Source organism: Pistacia vera, unplaced genomic scaffold (assembly GCF_008641045.1).
Source record: "Pistacia vera cultivar Batoury unplaced genomic scaffold, PisVer_v2 Contig117, whole genome shotgun sequence".
In the NCBI taxonomy this organism is placed as follows: domain Eukaryota; kingdom Viridiplantae; phylum Streptophyta; class Magnoliopsida; order Sapindales; family Anacardiaceae; genus Pistacia; species Pistacia vera.
Window position 1 is genome coordinate 547450 of NW_022195215.1, and position 23233 is coordinate 570682.

General features: G+C 33.7%; 2 protein-coding genes and 1 pseudogene across 3 annotated transcripts; all 3 read left to right on the forward strand.

The window, feature by feature from the left end:
- Positions 1-133: 133 nt before the first annotated feature.
- On the forward strand, positions 134-1701 carry LOC116105838 (annotated as a pseudogene).
- A 4326-nt stretch (positions 1702-6027) lies between these two features.
- LOC116105809 (chalcone synthase 1) lies at positions 6028-10198 on the forward strand. 2 transcript variants are annotated; one of them, XM_031392225.1, is made up of 2 exons: positions 6028-6036; positions 9055-10198. In XM_031392225.1, exons 1-2 carry the CDS (start codon positions 6033-6035, stop codon positions 10047-10049), a joined length of 999 nt encoding a protein of 332 aa, XP_031248085.1. In that variant the 5' UTR covers positions 6028-6032; the 3' UTR covers positions 10050-10198. The 2 variants fall into 2 exon arrangements, with proteins under 2 accessions (XP_031248085.1, XP_031248079.1); XM_031392219.1 differs by lacking the exon at positions 6028-6036 and adding an exon at positions 8145-8375.
- A 9995-nt stretch (positions 10199-20193) lies between these two features.
- On the forward strand, positions 20194-22016 carry LOC116105827 (chalcone synthase 1-like). Its single transcript, XM_031392230.1, has 2 exons — positions 20194-20386; positions 20916-22016. Exons 1-2 carry the CDS (start codon positions 20209-20211, stop codon positions 21908-21910), a joined length of 1173 nt encoding a protein of 390 aa, XP_031248090.1. The 5' UTR covers positions 20194-20208; the 3' UTR covers positions 21911-22016.
- The last annotated feature ends 1217 nt before the right edge of the window (positions 22017-23233 follow it).

Sequence of the window (23233 nt, forward strand, 5' to 3'; positions counted from 1 at the left end):
ATGTATTGCATTTTTTTAATTTTTGAAGTGCATGCGTGTAAAACATGCATGATGAAAAATATATATACATAGGAGTTACGTACCAACAGGAAAAATATAACTCAAAAACCAGAATAGCTGTTTGAGAGGCAAAATGGTTAGCGTGTATCAAATTCGCAAGGCTCAAAGTGTTAAAGGCACTGCCTCAATCGTTGCAATTGGAACGGCTAATCCTCCAAGTTTTTTTGATCAAAGCAAATTTCCAGATATTTATTTCAATATAACCAATAGCCAGCACATGACCGAACTTAAAAAGAAAATGCAACGCATGTGTAAGAAATGCTTCTATTTTTCCTTTTTAATATAATATTTCCTATCTGCTAGTTACTTTATAACTTTCTGAATTTATAGCCATTCTATTATCTCGTTTATAGATATTAAATAGATTCTAGGTTTGTTAGATATTCTTTACCAAATAGTTCTTTAAAATGATTTGCAAAAATAATAATAATAATAATAATGTTTGTGTACTCTAGATTTGAGAATGCATGCGATATATACGTATCATATTTCCTAAAAAGAAGATTCGAAGGAAGTAAAAATTAAAATAAATAAATAAAAGGGATCATTTCTTAAATAGAAGTTCAAAAGTGATTTCGTTATATATATTCAAAATTTGTTATGGAAAATATATGGGAAAAAAAAAAAATAACCAAGACATTTCAATTATTTCTGGTGATAAAACTATGATAAAAAAACTAACGAGTTTGTGAAAGAAACCCATATTTGCGAGAATACAGTACGCCTTCATTGGATGCTAGACAAGATAAAGCAGTTGTACTAATTTCAGAGCTAGGCAAAGAAGCTGGCGAATAAGGCAATAGAGGAATGGGGCCAACCCAAGTCCAAAATCAGTCACTTAATTTGTTGCACCACTATAGGTGCATTCTTACCTGGGATTGACTATAGAATTGTCAAGCTATTAGGCCTTGACTTATCTATTAAGCGACTTATGTTGTATCAACGAGGTTGTAATGGAGGTGGCACTGCACTACGCAATACGCACAGCCAAAGACCTAGCTGAGAACAATAAAGGTGCACATATCCTCATTGTGGTCTCCGAGGTAAATTTGGCTGGCATGCATGACCCTAGTGAAACTAATATTGATGTTCTTGTTTGTCATTCCTTGTTTGGTGATGGCTCGACTGCTCTCATAGTTGATGCAGATCCTGTGGCTAGTGTTGAAAAAGCCCATCTTTGAATTAGTTTCTATAGCCCCAGTATTAGTGCATGATAGCTTTGAGGCTATTTGTGGAGCTATCCGTGAGGGTGGGTTCTTAATTCATGTTGGAAGGAAGTTCCTGAACTTATCGCAAATAACATTGAGAAGAGACTGATTGAAGTATTCAAACCTTTAGGTATCTCTAATTGGAGCTCAATCTTTTGGGCTGCACATCTTGGAGGACTTGCAATTTTGGACCAAATTCAAGCCAAACTAAGTCTTGAGCCGGAGAAGTTATACGCAACTAGACATGTGCTTGGTGAGTATGGTAACGTCAAGCGTAACGGTACTATTTGTTCTAGATGAAATGAGGAAGAAACCAACTAAAGATTGGCTCAAAACCACGGGAGAAGGGCTGGAATGGGGAGTACTACTTTTTGGATTTGGTCTAGGACTTACTAACGAAATGTTGGTCATTCACAGTGTTAACATTGCTTAGAAGCTCTCGATATTTATATGTTTTCCTTTGCTTTGACTGTTTCTTTTTTCTTTTTTTAATATACGGTTGATTTGTCTTTATTTTTATAAAGAGAAAAAAGTGCTCGAGAGCTTATAAGCATATATATTTTATAATATACAAATAATATAAGCTATATATTATTTTTACAACTTTACCCCTTAGATGTGAGTTAAAAAAATTATTCACATGGTAGTTAATTCTCTAAGAAAAATTGTTCCTTCAACGATGTTATCGTTTAAGAATATCGTTGTTGTTGGTTAGTATGAATCCTTGAACCGACAAAAATTGAAAGTATCTATTATAAATGTACTAATAGAAGTATGATTCAACTATTAACAAATTAATTACGCACGTAGTTTCAAATTAAATTCTCATAATAATAATAGATGAATGTTGTCATAAGAAAACTTGTCGTGTTGGTTAAGTATGGTAACGGGTCTAAGTCTAGGTAGATCTTAAAAAAAAATATTTATGTAAATCTGTTTCAAATTAATATATTAAACAGAACATCTTTGAAATTGGAAGTTTCAGCCAAGCATTTGAGAGTCGTAGAACGATATTTTGGCCTTTTATGAATTTTTAATTAGAATGGTGTTAAATTATACCTCTTTTTTAAGTCCTTTTTTCTGGAAAAATTACTCATTTAAATAATGTTGGATTTTAATTAATGTAAATGTCAAGACGACAAACGGGACTAGAGAAATATTCAATTGCATGACTTGTCAACAATTTCTTAGAAATATAATGGAGCCAATTCAATGTCTTTGTTCAATAAAACATCACAACAACTTGGTATTAAACATTAGAGTAAAAATAGTGACGTTTAAAAGAAGCTCCAAGGGTCAAGCTGCAACAACCATGGCGATTGAAAAGGCAAATCCTCCAAATTGTTTTGATCACATTTCTTATATACTAAAAGGAATATTCAACAAAGTGATGCTTCTACCTTTCTAGTTTACTTGGGAACATAAAAGTTCTTTTTGTCTTGTAACTTGTCAAGCTGTCCAAACCCATAAATTAATATTAAGGAAGAACTTATCCACTGGTGACTTTTTGAATTTAGCTTAGTAAATTTTAGGCTTCACCTACCAATTGAGTGTAATCAAATCCTTTATTTGACCTATAGTCTTTAATTAATTGTTTATTAATATAATAAATAATCAAAATTTATAAATGAAATCAATACATTTACAGTGATGAGAGTTTTTTTTTTTTTTTTTGTTTTTTTTTTTTTTTTTTTTTCGGAGTCTAAATCAGTTTGTATGCGTCTCAACTAATTTTTTCAAAGTTAAGGGTCAGGTAAATCTTGAGAGTAGCCAAACCTATTAGCAAACTAAGTGAATCGAATTCAGGACTTCTTAAATAATACACCCAAGAGTTCTAATTGACCGTTAAACTACCGAGTAATGGTTGAGAGGTTTGAATTCATCGCATCTACATATAAATTACTCGTTTTCACCTACCCATACTAGAGTCAAATTATCATCACGAACTAGCTAGTATTGATGTAAACATTATTCTTAAAATAAATGTACCGAATCTTATCAAATCTGAATTCTTCAAAACAAAGTGTTGAATATTCAACTGAGGAACTCTAAAAAAAAATTGCTAAATTCCTGATAATTTTTCTATAGACATTACAGCAGAGACGGTGACCGGGTGACTTCTGGGAATCCCGCAAATTCAACGTGCTGAAGGCAAATCCTCCAAATTGTTTTGATCAAGGCACGTCTATAAATATAAGATTGAGCTGAAAGAGAAATTCCAATGCATTTGTAAGAATTATTTCTTTATAGATTATTTCTTTTAATTTCTTTTTTAAATCTGAACTTTCTTAAGTATTAAAAAAATTTGAAAGCATGAATTTGTATGATATGATATCTAAGTGAAATTTTATAGGATACAGATTTGAAAAGCTTAATTATATAAGGGTATTTTATAGGGAGATGTTAAGATGACAATTATAAGCTGATGATTCATATTCATACACGATAAAAAATATGTATATAAACTTACAGGGTACGAATTAATAAGTTGAAAAACAAACAAACAAGCTCATTATTATGTATCAATACAACTCTATCAAATTAAATAGATAATTACTTCAAAATCTATCGTTTATATATTAAGATAGAAAATAATTTTTTACATAATTACATTCAATTGTTTGGCACAATATATATATAATGTTTCGATACCGATCAAATTCGCTTAAAGATAGTAAACAAGTTTACATCTGTTCATTTTAAATTTTATTTGTGTGTTGTGAGAATGTTGAAAAAGTAGGAAATAATTGATGAAAAATGGATTTTTGAATTTGATTCCGTCAATTCTATGCAAATAAAGTCAAAACATGTTACAAAGCATTATCCTTAAGGATAAATTCCGCCTTCTAGGACAAAAATCCTGATGCAAAACAAGCTCAAATATATGCCAGTCTAACCTCCAGGATACAATATGGAAACCTAAATTAAACTGCTATATAGCAAAGGTCTTTTGGTATTGTTTATAAAATAAATTTTCAATAGCATATAACACTTTTGAGTAAAATCTGAGTCTGAACACTATATGATCATTCCTTATTTATAGTAAAAATATAGTTGTTGGTCATAAATAGATGTAATAAAACCAATCTTAAATCATATGAAACTCCCCAATAATTGAATAAAATAAAACTCCCATCAGAATAACTAAATTTCAATGAATCTGAAATACTTAATAAAGAAACAACAGAAAATAATAAAAGTTTGTTGAAAAAAATATTAAAAGAATAAAAAAAATAAAAACACGTTTAACATATATATATAATACATTACATTATTTTATAGCTACTTGATGATGATAGATAAGGTATCTAAGAATATTTTTACCCTTTAAGGGACTTGTTCAGGATTCCCGATTTTCTTATTATTTTCTGTTTTTCAATCGTGAGACTTTATACCAGTCTTGTGACTTCACCGCCCAGTATTGTAGACTCAGCCTTCTTAATAATTTCAATGAAAATTAATAGCTTAACTAGGTTCAAACTGAATCGATCAAAATATGTCAACTCCCAAAAAAGAAAGAGAGAATATTCAAGTCATACAGCTGCTAATTGACTTATAAAAAATATTGAAATAAATACAACAGTCATGCAAATTTAAGATCAGATAAATAGTTTTGGCATCGTAAATATTTGCTTTTTATGATACCAGAGTTTGAATTTCCAATTGACTTGCTAACAGGAGCGGAACCACCTTTAGGCCTGGGGTGGCTGCTCTTTTAATTGGTTCGTACCCGGTTATTGAAATTGAGAAGTTTATCTTTGACCTAGTCTCTACGACCTAAACAAAATTGTCCATGGTGACTGGTAGGGCTATCAGATGAGCCGAGCGGCTCGCAAGCCGACTCGGCTCGGCTCGTCTGAAGCTCGTTTATGACTCGGCTCGTGGTTAGCCGAGTCAACTCAGCTCGAGCTGGTTATATAAAACGAGCCGAGTTCGAACATGGGGAGGCTCGGCTCGTATGCTCGCGAGCCTGATGTGGCTCGGCTAAGCAGGGTTCCATTTGTTATATTTTTATAAATTGTGGGGATTGAAATGTTATATATATTCTTTAGTTTTAAAAATTTGTAAAAACAACATTTAACCCTCCGATGTAATTTTTTCTAAAACACAAAATTAAACCTCCAAATAAGATATCCCAAATCGACAAACCCTAACCCCTAAATTTGTTCTTGCAAAAATTCATAATCACAAATCAAAATCAAAATCAATATAATGGTTGTGTTGAGGAAGAAGATGCAGATGAAGATGAAGATGAAGATGGAAGCAGCGTGTGATGCTCTGCAAGATGAAGATGAGATGGAGACGAAGATGAAGATGAAAACAAGATGAAGATGAAGATGAAGACGAAGAAAAGGATGAAGATATGCAGATGATGAAGGTGATGGAGAGATGTAGAGGATGCAGATGATGAAGATGAAGTCGACTCGACTCAAACTCAATCGAGTTCGAGTTCGAGTTCATTTTCTCTGACTTGACAAGCTCGAGCTCGAACTCGAGCTCGATCCTGTAGCAAACGAGCCAAGCTCGATAAGTCAAAAACTCAACTCGGCTCGGCTCGTTTACAACCCTAATGAATGGGCTTATGCTTAACATTGGGAAGGATGTCCCAAATCTCATTTCAAACAACATTGAAAAGACCCTAATCAAAATATTCCTTCCTTTGGGTATATATGATTGGAACTCAATCTTCTAGATTATACAGCTTGGTTAGCCCTCAAGCCTGAGAAATTATGTGCTTGTTGAGTATGGTAATATGTCAAGCGCATGTGTATTCTTTATTTTTGACGAAATAAGAAAAAATCAATTATAAACAAGCAAAACACTACAGGAAAGAGTTTATGTGGGGAATATATTTTGGATTTAAATCTGGACTTATTGTTGAAACTATGGTCCTCCATAGTGTTTGTTGATGAGATAATTCGTACCAACCAGAGATACCCAATCGGCCTCGGAAGGGATCATGTAAGATGTACACGTAGTAACTGGTAACCAGCAAATTTGCTAAAACGACATAATAAAGTAAAGAACCAAAAAGGTTTTATAGTGGTTCAATGGTATGGAAACCAAACCTACATCTACTTTCGTGTTATTATTGAGAGGTGTTATAGGGTTGAATGATGTTACAAAAGGAAACTTGCAAGATAAATGAAAGACATTCAGCTCTTGTGACCTATTCTCTCTAAACTCTCTCTAGAACAGATCAATGTATTTTTCTCTTAGACTTTACTAATACTAGAATCCTTTAGAACAGAGGTCGTGGGCGCTCCTTTTATACTTGGCTCATCTAATATTAGTTGAGAATGGGTGTTACGAGGTTTCTTACACATATAATCCCCTTAATTAGGATCTGGTTCAGTAATCCTCATGCTTGTAACAAGCTGGGTCATGCTAATGGCAACTTAACTCATGCTTTTGACAGTAATCACCTTGAGATAAGGCAAGTGCTAATGAGACGACAGGTGGGAGGATCTAAGCTGTCAGCCTTCGACACACCTTAAGGACACGTGGCACAAATTTGACCGCCAATAAATTAGGCACGATAGTGTTGATATTGCTTAGAGGATTCTATAATTACGAATGACTTCCCATTCTCTTTGGTTTTCCATTCTTTTATTTTATTTTTATTTTCTTTTAAGTCTCCATTAAAAGAAAAGTGTGAGGTCAACCAATATGTTTTGCTCTTGTCATAAATAAAAGATCATAGATTTCTTTGCAACAAAAAGCAACTTAATTTATATATAATGCTAAAATAAGTTGTGATTTATAATATATTATGTAATTAATGTGAAAGATTATTACAAGACATCTTATCCACAATACACGTATGGAAAGAAAGAACCAAAATTATTAATGATCATAATTTCAGGTTGAGTTAAATTACATTTGTAAAAGCTTCAAAGTTGATAGCTATGTGAAGATGAAAGCACAATAATAGTCATTCAATTTTATTAATCAATCTTTTACCAAGTAATTAATATAATGTATGTTCATTGAAATGAGAAAGAATTTCATTCTATGCATTAAATAATTAAATATTACCACTGTGACGAAGCTGGAGCTTAAATTAATACTCATTATTCATGTGGAGACTGATTTAATATTAATTGTAGCTCAAGCTTCATACGGAATTTTTCAATTACAACTAATAATATATTTGTTGCAATCTAATTCCTAATTTTTTTATTAGAATAATTATTTATTTGTAACCTAACGATTTAAATATGAAAACTAAAAAATAATATTTAATACCAACTCAACCATCACTAGATGATTTAATTGTGATGAATGCTGATGAATTTGTTTAACAAATTCAAATTATAAGTTAGGTATTGTATTTTATTTATATTTATATTCATTTGGTTTTCATATCTAAATTATGTATATGCCATCGATGTATGGAGTTACCTGGTCCAACAATATTATATTAAAAGTTTAAGTTATCATTGAAATGACATTGTGCCATTGAGATTATAGGAAAAGTGGTTTGATTGAAATCCAAAAAATATCTTAACCTTGTGAGCTGTGAGTTAATTATCCAATTACCCTTAATGAAACTAGTAATTAATCAATCAGAACCGTCCAATTGGGTAGATTAATTGAAGAAGAAATGTTTGATTTGGATTGGAGAAACTTGGTAAGTGAGAACAAACAAAAACTCCCGATCATGTGGAGGTTCGATAGTCAAGTAATGTTTAGATACACCAAACACACGCGTCACGTGCCAGCCAGCCTCTGAAAGTTGTTGGGCTTTTATAACATTTTATTATCGACTTCGCTATTCTAAATATCACGTGGTCTTCATCTACCAAGCCTTCTTCCCTTCTTATAAATACTCACCAAAACTATCATCCAAATCCACAACACTCATTTTATTTCCTAAGAAAATACAATACTCAACCCTTTACCGCCTTCTTTATTGAAAGAGAAAAATGGTGACTGTTGATGAAGTTCGCAAGGCTCAACGTGCCGAAGGTCCAGCCACCGTGATGGCTATCGGCACGGCAACCCCTCCCAACTGTGTTGATCAAAGCACCTATCCTGACTATTATTTTCGTATCACAAACAGTGAGCACAAGATTGAGCTTAAAGAGAAATTCAAGCGCATGTGTAAGTCATCAAACCTTATAATTTATCCATTATCTTGTTATCAATTTGCAGAAGAGGTTTTTTTTTTTTTTCTTTTTAATCTCTTTTGGTTAATTTAATAAATTAGTTTTTCTTTTTCTTTTTCTTTTTAATCTCTTTTGGTTAATTTAATAAATTAGTTTTTCGAGAAAGGGTGAAATACAATGAATTTTAGGTAGAATTGATTACACTATTTTTTTTTTTTTTTTTCCCCTTTTAGAAATAATTGAAGGGAGACAGTTAGGAGATAATATTCCAGATGAATTATAATTGGAATGAAATAAATAAGATAGCATAGTTGTATCTACCAAAATAGGCAAAAGAGTCATTTTCTTTTCTTTTCTCTGTTTTTTGTTTATTTTGGGCAGAAATATTTCTCATATCCAACCCATTAGTCAAAAGTCAAAACTCTAAAGTTAACAGTATACCCTTAAAAACAAAATGAATTTTTTTGTATTTCCGACTCAATAGACAAAAAAAAATATACTGCTACACTTAAGATGATCTATCATGATAATTAACACTACAATAATTTCCATAAAATCATTTTATCCTCATCAACCTAGTAAGCTTTAAATCAAGATATTACCATACTAATATGATACTATACTCGTTTTGCATCAATATATTTAAACTGAACTTCTTTTGTCATGTATTTCAGGTGAAAAATCCATGATCAAGAAGCGATACATGTACTTGACCGAGGAGATTTTGAAAGAAAACCCAAAAGTTTGCGAATACATGGCACCTTCATTGGATGCCAGGCAAGATATGGTGGTGGTTGAGGTCCCAAAGCTAGGCAAAGAAGCAGCCACCAAGGCTATTAAGGAATGGGGTCAGCCCAAATCCAAAATCACCCACTTGGTGTTATGCACCACCAGTGGTATTGACATGCCTGGTTCTGACTACCAACTCACCAAGCTCTTGGGTCTTCGTCCTTCTGTTAAGCGTTACATGATGTACCAACAAGGTTGCTTCGCCGGTGGCACGGTTCTTCGCCTTGCCAAAGATTTAGCAGAGAACAACAAAGGTGCTCGTGTCCTTGTTGTCTGCTCAGAAATTACTGCTGTTACTTTCCGTGGTCCTAGTGACACCCACCTTGACAGTCTTGTGGGTCAAGCCTTGTTTGGTGATGGTGCAGCTGCTGTCATCGTTGGTTCTGATCCAGTTCCCGGAGTTGAGAAGCCAATGTTTGAAATAGTCTCTACGGCTCAAACAATTTTGCCTGACAGTGATGGGGCTATTGATGGACATCTTCGTGAAGTTGGGCTTACATTTCACCTTTTGAAAGATGTTCCCGGGCTTATTTCAAAGAACATTGAGAAGAGTTTGGTTGAGGCATTCAAACCTTTGGGTATCTCAGATTGGAACTCACTTTTCTGGATTGCACACCCTGGTGGTCCGGCAATTTTGGATCAAGTTGAAATCAAATTGGGCCTTAAGGAAGAGAAGTTAGGTGCCACAAGACATGTGCTTTCCGAGTACGGTAACATGTCAAGCGCCTGTGTCTTGTTTATTTTGGACGAAATGAGAAGGAAATCAACTGAAAGTGGATTAAAGACCACAGGAGAAGGTCTTGAATGGGGAGTTCTCTTCGGATTCGGGCCCGGACTTACTGTTGAGACAGTCGTCCTCCACAGTGTTGCTACCGCTTAAAGATTTTTATTGTTGATTTAATTTTTCGTTATCCTTGAGTTTTCTATTTCCTCATGTTATTTGGATTTATATAATTTCCCTCAAGAGATGTATGGTTATGTATGCAAATAATAATGAAACTGCAATCTTAAAGAATGAATTACTTTTAATCATGGATAAATGATCAACATCCTATGCGTTTTTTTTTTTTTTTGGTTAATAAATATTAAAATTCGTTTTCATTGGTATAATTTTATGGGGATTATAGCCAACAGTCAGCATGAGCCCCTTGCAACCAATGGCATAACATGTAAAGAATGTTGATGTGCTGATTAGATCCTTGCCTGATTATCATTGGCCATATTCGCTATCATCTTGATGGTGTTCAATTTGACTTTTCCTATATATCTTAGCGACTAAGAAATGGTGGATTGATTGCAAGCATTACGTACGATTGACCCATCCACTAGATGAACTTCACGTGACATAACCTTAGACGATTTGATCTTGTGTGAATTACTTTTTTGTTTTGTTCTTTTTTTGAAAAATGATCGGTTTAAATCATGTGTATTCAAAGGAAACACATTTGACATGTTTATTTAAAAACATTATTTTGAAAATGCGAAAATTAAATCGCATTGAACAAGTTGGTTGGAAAACAAAAAAGAACAAATATCACAACTCACACAATTGATAAAACTATCATGGGACCCAAAAGGCTAGTCTATTATGTGATAAGAGATATAAAATTATCCCCATCCAATTATGTGATCTTTGGTTGGCGTGACTCACACTCTGATCCATTTTTAAGGGTTTCCAATTTGGCAACTCTCGACACTATCTTGTAGTCGGCCCGACTTACACCTTGCTCGGTTTTTAAGGCGGCCCAATGTAGCAGTCAACCTTGTAAAAACATTTATTCCAACATTCATAAAAAGTTTATAATAATAATCAACTGTAAAGATGTTAAATACTTATGGAATATTGTGAAAGTAATTTATAAACCTCCAGCCATAGCAATTATTATTTAAGTCTTCTTGCTTTTATCACTTCAGAATACAAAGTCTTCCATTGACTACAATTTTTCAGAGCGCTGGTTTTGGGAATCAAATGAATTAATTGCATTAAATGGGGACCTGTAAAATCTCCTTTATAAATGTAGTTGTCTTTCCATCAAAGACAACTACTCGAGATACAATTGTATGTAACTTTTATTATAATCCATATCAGCAGTTACCCATTCACTTTATATTAAAAGTGTAGGACCATAATATAATTAAAATTCTAACATTCTCCCACTTGGTCCAAACTTTTATTATATAATCCACAACATAGGAGTTGTATGTTTTGTATGTTTAATCAGAAAAATAAAAACTACATGAATCATAGTGGTAAATCCCTTTTAAACAAGTATTTTCTTTCATGTATTACTATGTAATTTTTCTCTTTCTAAATACACGCTTAAATGTGGAATAGTACTTTATGGACAAACCTCAAATGTTTATTCTGGGTCCTCCAGAATATTCGTTTGTCTCTAACCAAAATGTATACAACTTAAAAGAAAAAACAAACTAAATTACAAAGTTTCAAAGAATGAAAGTATTGCCTTTTATAGTGACAAAGCGAGATGTAGTCCTATGTGAACTACATGATCCTTGAACATCTTTGGTGGTATGCCTTTTGTTAGAGGTTTAGCAATCATCTACTCGGTATGTATGTGTTCAATGAGCATTCCTTTGGCTTTAATGTGCTCCCTTATTGCTAAGTACTTAATGTCGATGTGTTTACTTCGACTTCCACTCTTATTATTCTTAGCAAATAATACAACAACTGAATTGTCATAATACAACCTTATTGGCCTAGAGAACAGTCAACAGTCAGCATCTTGGCAACTCTCGACACGATCTTGTAGTTCAACTCACACCTTAGTTGTTTTTAAAGAAGTATACTTTAGTGCTCCAACTAACCCTTTGTAACACCTGCTCTCTACTACTATTCAGATAATGCATACTATGCAAATTATAGACATACATAGCGTATGGCAGATAGTGGGCTCAAACTTTTCTTTACTCATAAAATATAATTTTCTACATATACAAAGTACTCTATATTAAAAACTTTCTACTTAATATAAAATATCATAACTGGTGGACAGTAGTGCCAATACTCTCCGCTCCTCGACGTCCATCCGACCNGAATTACTTTTTTGTTTTGTTCTTTTTTTGAAAAATGATCGGTTTAAATCATGTGTATTCAAAGGAAAAACATTTGACATGTTTATTTAAAAACATTATTTTGAAAATGCGAAAATTAAATCGCATTGAACAAGTTTGTTGGAAAACATAAAAGAACAAATATCACAACTCACACAATTGATAAAACTATCATGGGACCCAAAAGGCTAGTCTATTACGTGATAAGAGATATAAAATTCTCCCCATCCAATTATGTGATCTTTGGTTGGTGTCAAACTGTCAATCACACTCTGATCCATTTTTAAGGGGTTCCATTTTGGCAACTCTCGACACTATCTTGTAGTCGGCCCGACTTACACCTTGCTCGGTTTTTAAGGCGGCCCAATTTAGCAGTCAACCTTGTAAAAACATTTCTGTTCTGACATTCATAAAAAGTTTATAATATAATCAATTATAAACATGTTAAGTATTCGTGAAATATTACGAAAGTAATTTACAAACTTTTAGTCATAGCAATTGTTGTTTTAGTCTTCTTGCTTTTGTCACTTCAGAATATAGAGTTTTTCACTTACTACAATTATTCAGAGCGATGGTTTTGAGAATCAAATGAATTAATTGCATCAAATAGGGACCTGTAAAATCTCCTTTATAAATATAGTTGTCTTTCTATCAAAGACAACTGCTCAAGAGACACAACTGTATGTAACTTTTATTATAATCCACATCAGCAGTTACCCATTCACTTTATATTAAAAGTGTAGGACCATAATATAATTATATTAAAAGTGTAGGACTATAATATAATTAAAATTCTAACATTCTCCCACTTAGTCTAAACTTTTATTATATAATCCACAACATAGGAGTTGTATATTCTGTATGTTTAATCAGAAAAATAAAAACTACATAAATCATAACGGTAAGTCCCTTTTAAACAAGTATTGTCTTCCATGTATTACTATACAATTTTTCTCTTTCTAAATAAACGCTTAAATGTGGAGTATTACTTTATGGACAAACCTCAAATGTTTGTTCCAGGTCCTCCAAAATGTTCTTTTGTCTCTAATCAAAATGTATACAACTTAAAAGAGAAAACAAACTAAATTACAAAGTTTCAGAGAATAAAAGTATTACCTCTTATAGTGACAAAGCAGGACGTAGTCCCACGTGAACTACGTGATCCTTGAATGTTTTTGGTGGCATGCCTTTTGTTAGAGGATTAGCAATCATCTGCTCGGTATGTATGTGTTCAATGAGCACTCCTTTAGCTTTAATGTGTTCCCTTATTGCTAAGTACTTAATGTCGATATGTTTACTTCGATTTCCACTCTTATTATATTTAACAAAAAATACAGCAGCTGAATTGTCACAATACAACCTTTTTGACCTAGAGAACAATCAATAGTCAGCATTTTGGCAACTCTCAACACTATCTTGTAGTTCAACTCACACCTTAGTTGTTTTTAAAGAAGTTCACTTTAGTGCTCCAACTAACCCCTGCCACTATTTCATAGTCGACCCAACTCACACCTTGACTGGTTTTTAGGGCAGCCCACCTTAATAGTCAACCTAAACCTCAATATTATCCCTAGCCTTAACTCACTTTAGTAGTCAACCTAACCCCAAACATTATCCCTAGCCTAAACTCACGCTTTGGTCGATTTAAAGGGCTTGGCTTATGGAACCATCTCGCCCCCAAATAAGAAACTATCTCACCCCTTTGGAGAGCCCAAATGGTGAATTAGAATGAATTATTTAAAAGGCTCGCATTATGCCCCTTTAGGTTGGGTAGATGATGTATTAGAAGGGATTAGAACCCTGTAGTCGACCTGACCCATACTTTGCTCAGTTTTTAAGGCATCACACCTTAGTAGTCCACATGTAGAGGTGGCCATTCGGGATTGGGTCAAAAAATCTAGCCCAAAAACCCGGTCCTAGGAGGCCTGGTCCCAAAACAGGACCAAACCTAAGGAGGAGGGCCCGGGCCCTCCACTGGGCCCTCCTCCAAGGCCCGGGCTTGGGATCGGTCCTAGGCCTAGGCCCAAATTTTTTTGGATTTTTTCAGTTTAGTCTCCTATACAATTACATAAAACCTCCTATAAGTTTTAAAATAAGCATAAATTGCAAGGGTTAAAATAAAATTTTACAAATTTTAGTTAAAAAAAAAAATCTTTTAGTAACCGTTGGCTGCTGCAAGCTGCAGCCAACAGTTATAATTTTTTTTTAACCGTTGGTTGGCAGCCAATGATCACATGCCAACCCAACTACACTATAAATAACCCTAAAATCTTTCATTTTTTCCACATCAATCAATCTCTCATTCTCTCAATCCCTCTACTCCAAATCTCCAATCAAATTCTCATTCAATTTATATTTATGTTTATAATTTATTTATATTATTCAATTTTTTTCTATTTTTCAATATCATCATAATTCATATTATTATTTAATTTCTTTTCATTTTAATTATTTATTATTTTATCATAAATTTATAATGGCTTCCCCAAATAATTTTTACGTTCTATCCACCGAAGAAATGGAAGGGTTCGATCCATTTTCACCATTTCCTCTAGAGGAAGCAACTGCAATTCCACAACCACATTCGGTCGGGATGAGGTGTAGCCAAATACATGCGAGCTGCAAGTCAACGGGCACAGGCATAACCCAACCTGCCCAACCATCAAAGAGGGTCATGTCCGATGTATGGCGACACTTCACCAAATCAAAATGGCCAAAAAAAAATGGGGAGGGGGAAGAATCGTGTGGGATATGTATTTTCTGTGGAATCATTATTGGCGTTGAGAAGGGGACTTCGACGATGCGACGACATGTGGAGAAGAAGCACCCCCAAATAATGCAGTTGCCGGATACATCTTCAAGAGGATCAGGTAGACAAATTCAAACTCAACTTAATTTTAATCTACAATCCTCAACTCTTTCAACATGGCAATACAATGCACATGTTGCATGAGAGGAAATAGCAAGATTCATAGTTGCTACGGACTCTCCCATTTGTTTATCTGAAAATCCTTATTTTATTCACATGATTAAAACTGCATTTTGTCCAGCATATACCCTTGTTAGTAGAAGTACAAGTAGAAGAGATATACTAAAATTTTATAACAAAATAAATAATAAACTTAAAAACGAATTTCAAAATTTTAGGAATATATCTATTGCACTTACATCAGACATATGGGCTTGTAGATCAAAAACCGATTTTTTAACTGTCACAGTACATTTCTTAGATCATAATTGGGGTTTACAACAAAAATTGATAGGTTTTAAACCATTATATGAAAAACATAGTGCTGAAACTATTTATTTTACAATTCTTGAAGTTTTGCAAGAATATTTATTAACTGATAGAGTTGTAGCGCTAACGCTTGATAATGCAGCTGCTAACACCGCGGCAATATCTTTATTTGAAAAGAAATTGGATCCGCTTGGTGAAGGCAAATTTTATCACCAGAGATGTGCTTGTCACATCATCAATTTGATAGTTAAAGCAGGTTTAGATACTATACATTCAAGGATTGAGAGGGTGCGTAGAGCTATCGGATTTATCGTCGGCGGTAGCAATAAAAGATGGCAGGAGTACGTCAAATATTGTAAGCAAGAGGACCCACCGGTTCGACCTTTGAAGTTATGTACAGACATGCCTATCCGTTGGAACTCTACCTACTTGATGTTGGAAAAAGCTTTGCCAACCGCGAAACAAATTACAGATTTCGTCAACCGGAAGACCTATCCAGAGGAAGTTGTCGATTATGATGATTGGGGGGTTTGTGAACTTTTTTATTCATTTCTTCAAATTTTTTATGATGCTACTAATACATTAAGTGGTATTTATTATCCAACTACTAATTTAGTGTTAGATATTTTACTTCAAATTGCTAAAACTTTTGCTCAATATAGATATAATAACATTTTAAGGGAAATTGTTTTAAAGATGGAAGAAAAATATGAGAGATATTGGTTAGATATTCCATTCTTATATGGATTAGGCCTTGTTCTAGATCATAGGTTTAAATTACACGTAGTTAACTGTATAATTACTAAGATAGGCCAGCATTTAGGACATGATTATACGTCTTATTTGACTAACTTTAAACAAAAATTGGATAGCCTTTTTTCTTTATATGAGAACAGGTACAATGGAAGTGGAAGTGGAAGTGGAACGTCCAGGAGAGATAATCTGAACCTTAATGCAGCCCTCCGTCAAGGATCGAGCAAGTGGACGTATGTGGAACGTGGCGGAAGGAGCAACTCCAGCTCATACATACATGGACCAAATGAGCTGAATCGCTACCTACAAGTGGACTTATCCTTTATGACGATGAAGGAGCAACATGATATGAATATTCTTCAGTGGTGGAACCAACATGAAAGTCGATTCCCCATTATAGCCCAAATGGCACGTGACATTTTATCTGTGCCGGTTTCTACAATTGCATCCGAGTCAACATTTTCAACGAGTGGTCGGATTGTTGAAGACATGATATGTTCTTTAACCGATGAGATGATTGAAGTGATAACATGTTTACGGGATTGGACTCATGCAAAAAGAAGACTACAACAGCACCTTGAAGATCCCGAACTATTCGAACTCTTTAGGAATACAGATTTGAATAATGTAAATATTGTTGACGATGAAAATGAATAATTTAATAAAAAAAATTATTTAATTGTTTATTTGTGAAGCGTGAATGTGTGAAACGTGAATTTATGTTAAAAATTAAAATTAACTATTAATTAATTTATTATTTTTTAAAATTAATTAAATTTTTAGAAACTTACTAGTCTACCCTTGAAAAATACTAAAAACCCCCTATAAAATTTCATTTCGCCCCTAAAATATAAAAAAAGATCAGGGGGGAAAAGAAATTATCTAGCCTCATAGGACCGGTCCGGGTCCTAATATTACTCTTGGGCCTGCTTGGGACTGGTCCTTGACCAGCTCTATCCACGTGCATCGTAAGACCACCTTAGCCCTGTGCAAAGCCCACATAATGACTTAGAACTAGGGGTATGCAAAAGAATTAGTAGGAACCAGAACCGACAGGTACCCAGGGTTCGGTTTCGGTTCCTATTCGGAACCAACTGTCACAGGGTCGGTTCCAGTTCCACAAATTTGAAAAAAGCACTGTGCGGTTCCGATTCTAGTTCCTGTAGTCAAGAACCTGAATCGAAACTAAGAACTAGGACTAACTTGAAAAACATTAAAGAGTGGGTTTTTTTTTTTTTGGTAATTTTCCATGTCATATAAACAAAATGCATTGTGCGTGCTCCCTTATCTCTCTTACCACTAATCCTCCCCCTAACCTTCCCAAATCTCTAATGACTGCATGACAGTCATATTACATATTATACATTTTCTCAAGATAAAAATAATTCACTTTGGATTTTGTCTTAAATAAAATTGTGAGATTACTAATCATGTTGATATCTAAATATTTATTTATTTTTCTAAAAATAAGAATTTTTCTAAGAAAGATCTAGTACCACGTAATGTTTAATAAATAATGTTGTATATATATATATATATATATTAATTAATTAATTTTTCCTCAATTTTAATAACTAAGATATATATATAATTTGATTTGATTGGAAGTTTTTCTCATGTTTTTTCCAATATTTATTTGTAAACACACATGGTAAGGTCACAAAGATGTTAAAAATTTCGAGAAAATGAAGATACAAAAAGAATTATTAAAAATTTATCAATTTTATTAATAATACTTCCATGTATTCTCAAGATTTATTAGTTGCTGTTAAGAGAAAAAAAGGGCAGATAAAGATTTCTTAGTTGGCAAGTGGGGGTATTTGTAACTTTTAATGGTTTTTTTGTCATTTTTAAACTAGTAGGGGGTAACATATAATAATACTTCCATGTATTCTCAAGATTTATTAGTTGCTGTTAAGAGAAAAAGAAGGGGCAAATAAAGATTTCTTAGTTGGCAAGTGGGGGTATTTGTAACTTTTAATGGTTTTTTTGTCATTTTTTGAACTAGTAGGGGGTACCATGTAATTTTCCTGAATACGTGGAACCGAAACCTGTAACACAAGTTCCGGTTCCAAATAATTAGGAACCGAAACCATCAGTTCTAGTTTTGATTCCAAATTGAAGGAACCGGCTAGTTCTGGTTTTAGTTTCGGTTTCGATTCCTTCAATTTTTGGTAGGTACCCAAACTCGTCCAGCCCTACTTAGGGCCCCACAATTGGCCCAACTCACACCTTGGCCAATTTCTAAGGTGGCCCATATAGTAGTCCACGTGCATTGTGGGACCATCTCACCTCTTTGGGGAGCTCATATGATGAATTAAAACCTCGTGTTTGGCCCAACTCACAGCTTAGCCGGTTTTTAAAACGGCCCACTTTAGTGGTGAACCTAACCCATGTGGGATAATCTTATACCCTTGAGGAAGCCGCATGACAAATCAGGACGAGTTAGAACCCAACAGTTGGCTCAAACACTTTTTTTCTTTTCGGTCATAATGAAATATCCACTCCACAACAAACAAGTAAACATAAGAGGAAAAAATGAAAGCCATAAAAAAGACATCAAGAAACCTAATCCAACTCGAAATTAATATGGCTTATCGTGAAGGCGCCTTCTCCAAATAGACACACCTTTCTCGGTTTTTAAGTTGAACCATTTGAGTCCATTTTAGTAGTCTATATGCATTTTGGGACCACCTTATCCCTTTGGGGAGTCCAGATGACGATGAGGACTATTAATCGGCCCATTTTAGTAGTCAACATAACCCTTTGGTCAATCTAAGGGGTCGATGATATTGCTTATCCATCCTTATATTCCATGTGAACGTAACACTAGGTTGGTTAAATAAGAATTTATTTTTAACATAATTACAAAAATTCCCTTCATATTAAACATATTGAAAGTTCTTGTTTTCACGGAGAGAAAAATTATAGTGAATCCACTACCACTAAAACTTAACAACTGCCTCAAGTCTTCGTCATTCATGACAACCTATTAATCTTTGCGTTAACAACTGACTTTTTAACGCAACGTGCTGAAGCCAATGCCACAACTTTCAAGGCTGGAACAGCAAATCCACCAAATTTCTTATACACCGGGAATATTCAATGAAGTTATGCTTCATCCAACTAGTTTATTTAGGAACATAAAAAGATCTCGCTGTCTTCTTGTAGTTACGAGTCAAATTATCATCGCCAATTTAGAAATGAAGACCTTGTCCTAAACCCATAAATTAATAGTATGAAAGAACTAACCAATTTGTCGGCTCTATGCCGACTAATTTAGTCCAATCAAATCCACAAGTTGACTCGAGCCATTAATCATTTTAATCTTTTAAAAAAAGAAAAAAAACAAAAGAAGTTAAAAAATCTAAATAATTTTTTATTTAACAATAATTTTTTATGTAGTACGATAGAATAGGTGCATTGAATGTAACCAATTTAAATCGCAAACTCTTTACCACCTACCAATTTTTCGTTACAGTCAATAGCCAATTTGAATGAAATACTCATCTCGAAGAAATCCAGTCTGAAATTAATGTAATTTTAGAATTTAGTTTACTAATTAAATAAATTTTAGGTCTCACCTGACATATATATAAGGTTGAGTTTGACTAATTCTTTAAATTCACCCTTGAAACATCTACCTCTTATCATTTGGGATTTTATTGGAATAAGTCACCAAACTTGTGCTTGTTCTTTTATTGAAAAAGCATATATATATATGTCCTTGGAATCTTATAAAAGTCTGAAATGTTCAAACAAATGTCATTCAACAATTCATTATTCTTTATTAAAAAAAAAATGTTTCATTTAATTAAAATAGTGTCAAAACGGCAAACAAGACTGGAGATAAAATATCACGTAATACTCGGCTACCAACTCTTCTCCCCTTCTTATAAATACTCACCAAACTAACAGCATTCAACACAAACACTCATTTTATTTCCTTAGCAAATATAATACGAGAAAGAGAAAAATGGTGACCGTTAATGAAGTTCTCAAGGCTCAACGTGCCGAAGGTCCAGCCACCGTCATGGCTATCGGAACAGCAACTCCTCCCAACTGTGTTGATCAAAGCACTTACCCTGACTATTACTTCCGTATTACCAACAGTGAGCACAAAACTGAGCTTAAAGAGAAATTCAAGCGCATGTGTAAGTCATCAGACTTTATACTTTATCCATCATCTTGTTATTAGTTTGCTTTCTTACGTCTGCATGAATATACTGGAGAGTTTGATATAAGATCTTTGAGGGTTTTTCTTTTTCTTTTTCTTTTTTAAGTCTCTTTTGGAAATAACTGAAGGAAGATTGTTGGGAAATAATAATTTGAGAAGAATTATCATTGGAATGAAATAATGAGGTAGACTGTTGGATCCACTAAACTAGGCAAAATAATCTTTTTCTGTCATATCTAACCCATCACTTGAAACTCTAGAGTTTACAGTGAAAACATTTGGACATAATAAATGTGTACAGATTATTGTCACCCACTTAGTTGAAAAAGAATATACAGCTACACTTACGATGATCTGTCATGATAATGAGACTAAAACAATTTCCATAAATTTATAACTTCATAAGACTAAAATCCAATATATTTTTATTGATCTTCTTTTGCCACCCACTTACAATAATTTCCATAAAATTATCTCAATTGATCTTGTTTTATCATATATTTCAGGTGAAAAATCCATGATCAAGAAGCGATACATGTACTTGAATGAGGAGATTTTGAAAGAAAACCCCAAAGTTTGCGAATACATGGCACCTTCACTAGATGCCAGGCAAGATATGGTGGTGGTCGAGGTACCAAAGCTAGGCAAAGAAGCAGCCACCAAGGCTATTAAGGAATGGGGTCAGCCCAAATCCAAAATCACCCACTTGGTGTTTTGCACCACCAGTGGTGTTGACATGCCTGGTGCTGACTACCAGCTCACCAAGCTCTTGGGTCTTCGTCCTTCTGTTAAGCGTTACATGATGTACCAACAAGGTTGCTTTGCTGGTGGCACGGTTCTTCGCCTTGCCAAAGATTTAGCAGAGAACAACAAAGGTGCTCGTGTCCTTGTTGTCTGCTCAGAAATTACTGCTGTTACTTTCCGTGGTCCTAGTGACACCCACCTTGACAGTCTTGTGGGTCAAGCCTTGTTTGGTGATGGTGCAGCTGCTGTCATCGTTGGTTCTGATCCAGTTCCCGGAGTTGAGAAGCCAATGTTTGAAATAGTCTCTACGGCTCAAACAATTTTGCCTGACAGTGATGGGGCTATTGATGGACATCTTCGTGAAGTTGGGCTTACATTTCACCTTTTGAAAGATGTTCCCGGGCTTATTTCAAAGAACATTGAGAAGAGTTTGGTTGAGGCATTCAAACCATTGGGTATCTCAGATTGGAACTCACTTTTCTGGATTGCACACCCTGGTGGTCCGGCAATTTTGGATCAAGTTGAAATCAAACTGGGCCTTAAGGAAGAGAAGTTAGGTGCCACAAGACATGTGCTTTCCGAATACGGTAACATGTCAAGCGCCTGTGTCTTGTTTATTTTGGACGAAATGAGAAGGAAATCAACTGAAAATGGATTAAAGACCACAGGAGAAGGTCTTGAATGGGGAGTTCTCTTCGGATTCGGGCCTGGACTTACTGTTGAGACAATCGTCCTCCACAGCGTTGCTACCGCTTAAAGATTTCTATTGTTTATTTAATTTTTCGTTATCCTTGAGTTTTTTATTGTCTATGTTATTTCCCTCTACTAAAACCAATAATGAAATTGTAATCTTAATGACTGAATTATTTTCATCATGGCATCAAAATGCCAGTGTTTTTTCTTTTCTTTTGGTTAAAATTTAAACTTATATATTGGTAGCTTAATTTTTAATTTCAAGGAATAAACACTAAAACAATTTAATGATCTTGCCTTGTATCCTTAAAATTATGACAAATGAATTGTAGTGCTAAATTATTATCAATTATATTATTCATCCCAAAATTATCTCAAAATTTTGATATGCAATTTCATATGGTGTTGAGATTTAAATGAAGTGTTGAGTTGGTGAATAACATAAAATTTTCAAATAAGATAAAACATGATTTGAGATGTAGATTTAAACAGTATTACTCAATTAATATTGGCCTCCAGATTGAAATATAACGAATGTGTTGACATGGCCTAATTACATTCCACACCTAGTTAGCATTGACCTTCTCCAATCCATCTTCACTTATCACCTTGAGGGGGTTCACTTTTCCCACACATCAGCGCGACAAGGTTACTAGAATTGTAAATTGATGCATTATAATTGAACACAGCCATTGTATGAAACGCCCATGTAATAAAATTAGATGATAAATAAAACAATACATAAACAGTAATAGTTAATCAGTAATACTACTCTTGTCAAAACTCATCCCAAAATTTATATTCAAGTGACATGTAAATAAATTGATTACATGTGAAAGCATATATGATAGCATATCATTTGGGATAAAAAATTTAAAATAAGTATTTGGGCTGAAGTGTATTACTCAATAGTTAATTCCAAAACAAACAAGTCATTAATAATGTGTTTTTTATTATTATTATTATTATTAATTTGGCTTTTATGTTTTCTTTCTTGAAAATGTTTAAAATAATTTATTTCGATTATATTCAAAAAATGAAAATATGTTTGATATGCTTGTCAGAAAAACAATACTTTAAAAATTGGAAATTAAAATCGTGTTAAGCATATTTGTTGGAAAACACAAAAGAATAAATGAAAATAACAAAACCCACAACCTACACAACTGATAACCATCAATCATGAGAAAATGAAAACCAGTAAGTGAAAATAAAAACGTAAGCAAACACAGCCATATAATAATTCATTATTCACCCTATATCTTACTTACATAGTTTCAAAGTTTCTCTATACATGTTCTACTTCTATATCTTTCTTGTATAGTTTCAAAGTTTCTCTATGTCAATGATTCTGTTGTGAAATAACACCAAACAATTAATTTCGTGT

Coding starts and splice junctions, on each gene's coding strand:
- LOC116105827 (XM_031392230.1), top strand. CDS start 20,209: ATGGTGACCGTTAATGAAGTTCTCAAGGCTCAACGTGCCGAAGGTCCA. Junction 20,387..20,915: donor AGAGAAATTCAAGCGCATGT/GTAAGTCATCAG, acceptor CATATATTTCAG/GTGAAAAATCCATGATCAAG.
- LOC116105809 (XM_031392219.1), top strand. CDS start 8,198: ATGGTGACTGTTGATGAAGTTCGCAAGGCTCAACGTGCCGAAGGTCCA. Junction 8,376..9,054: donor AGAGAAATTCAAGCGCATGT/GTAAGTCATCAA, acceptor CATGTATTTCAG/GTGAAAAATCCATGATCAAG.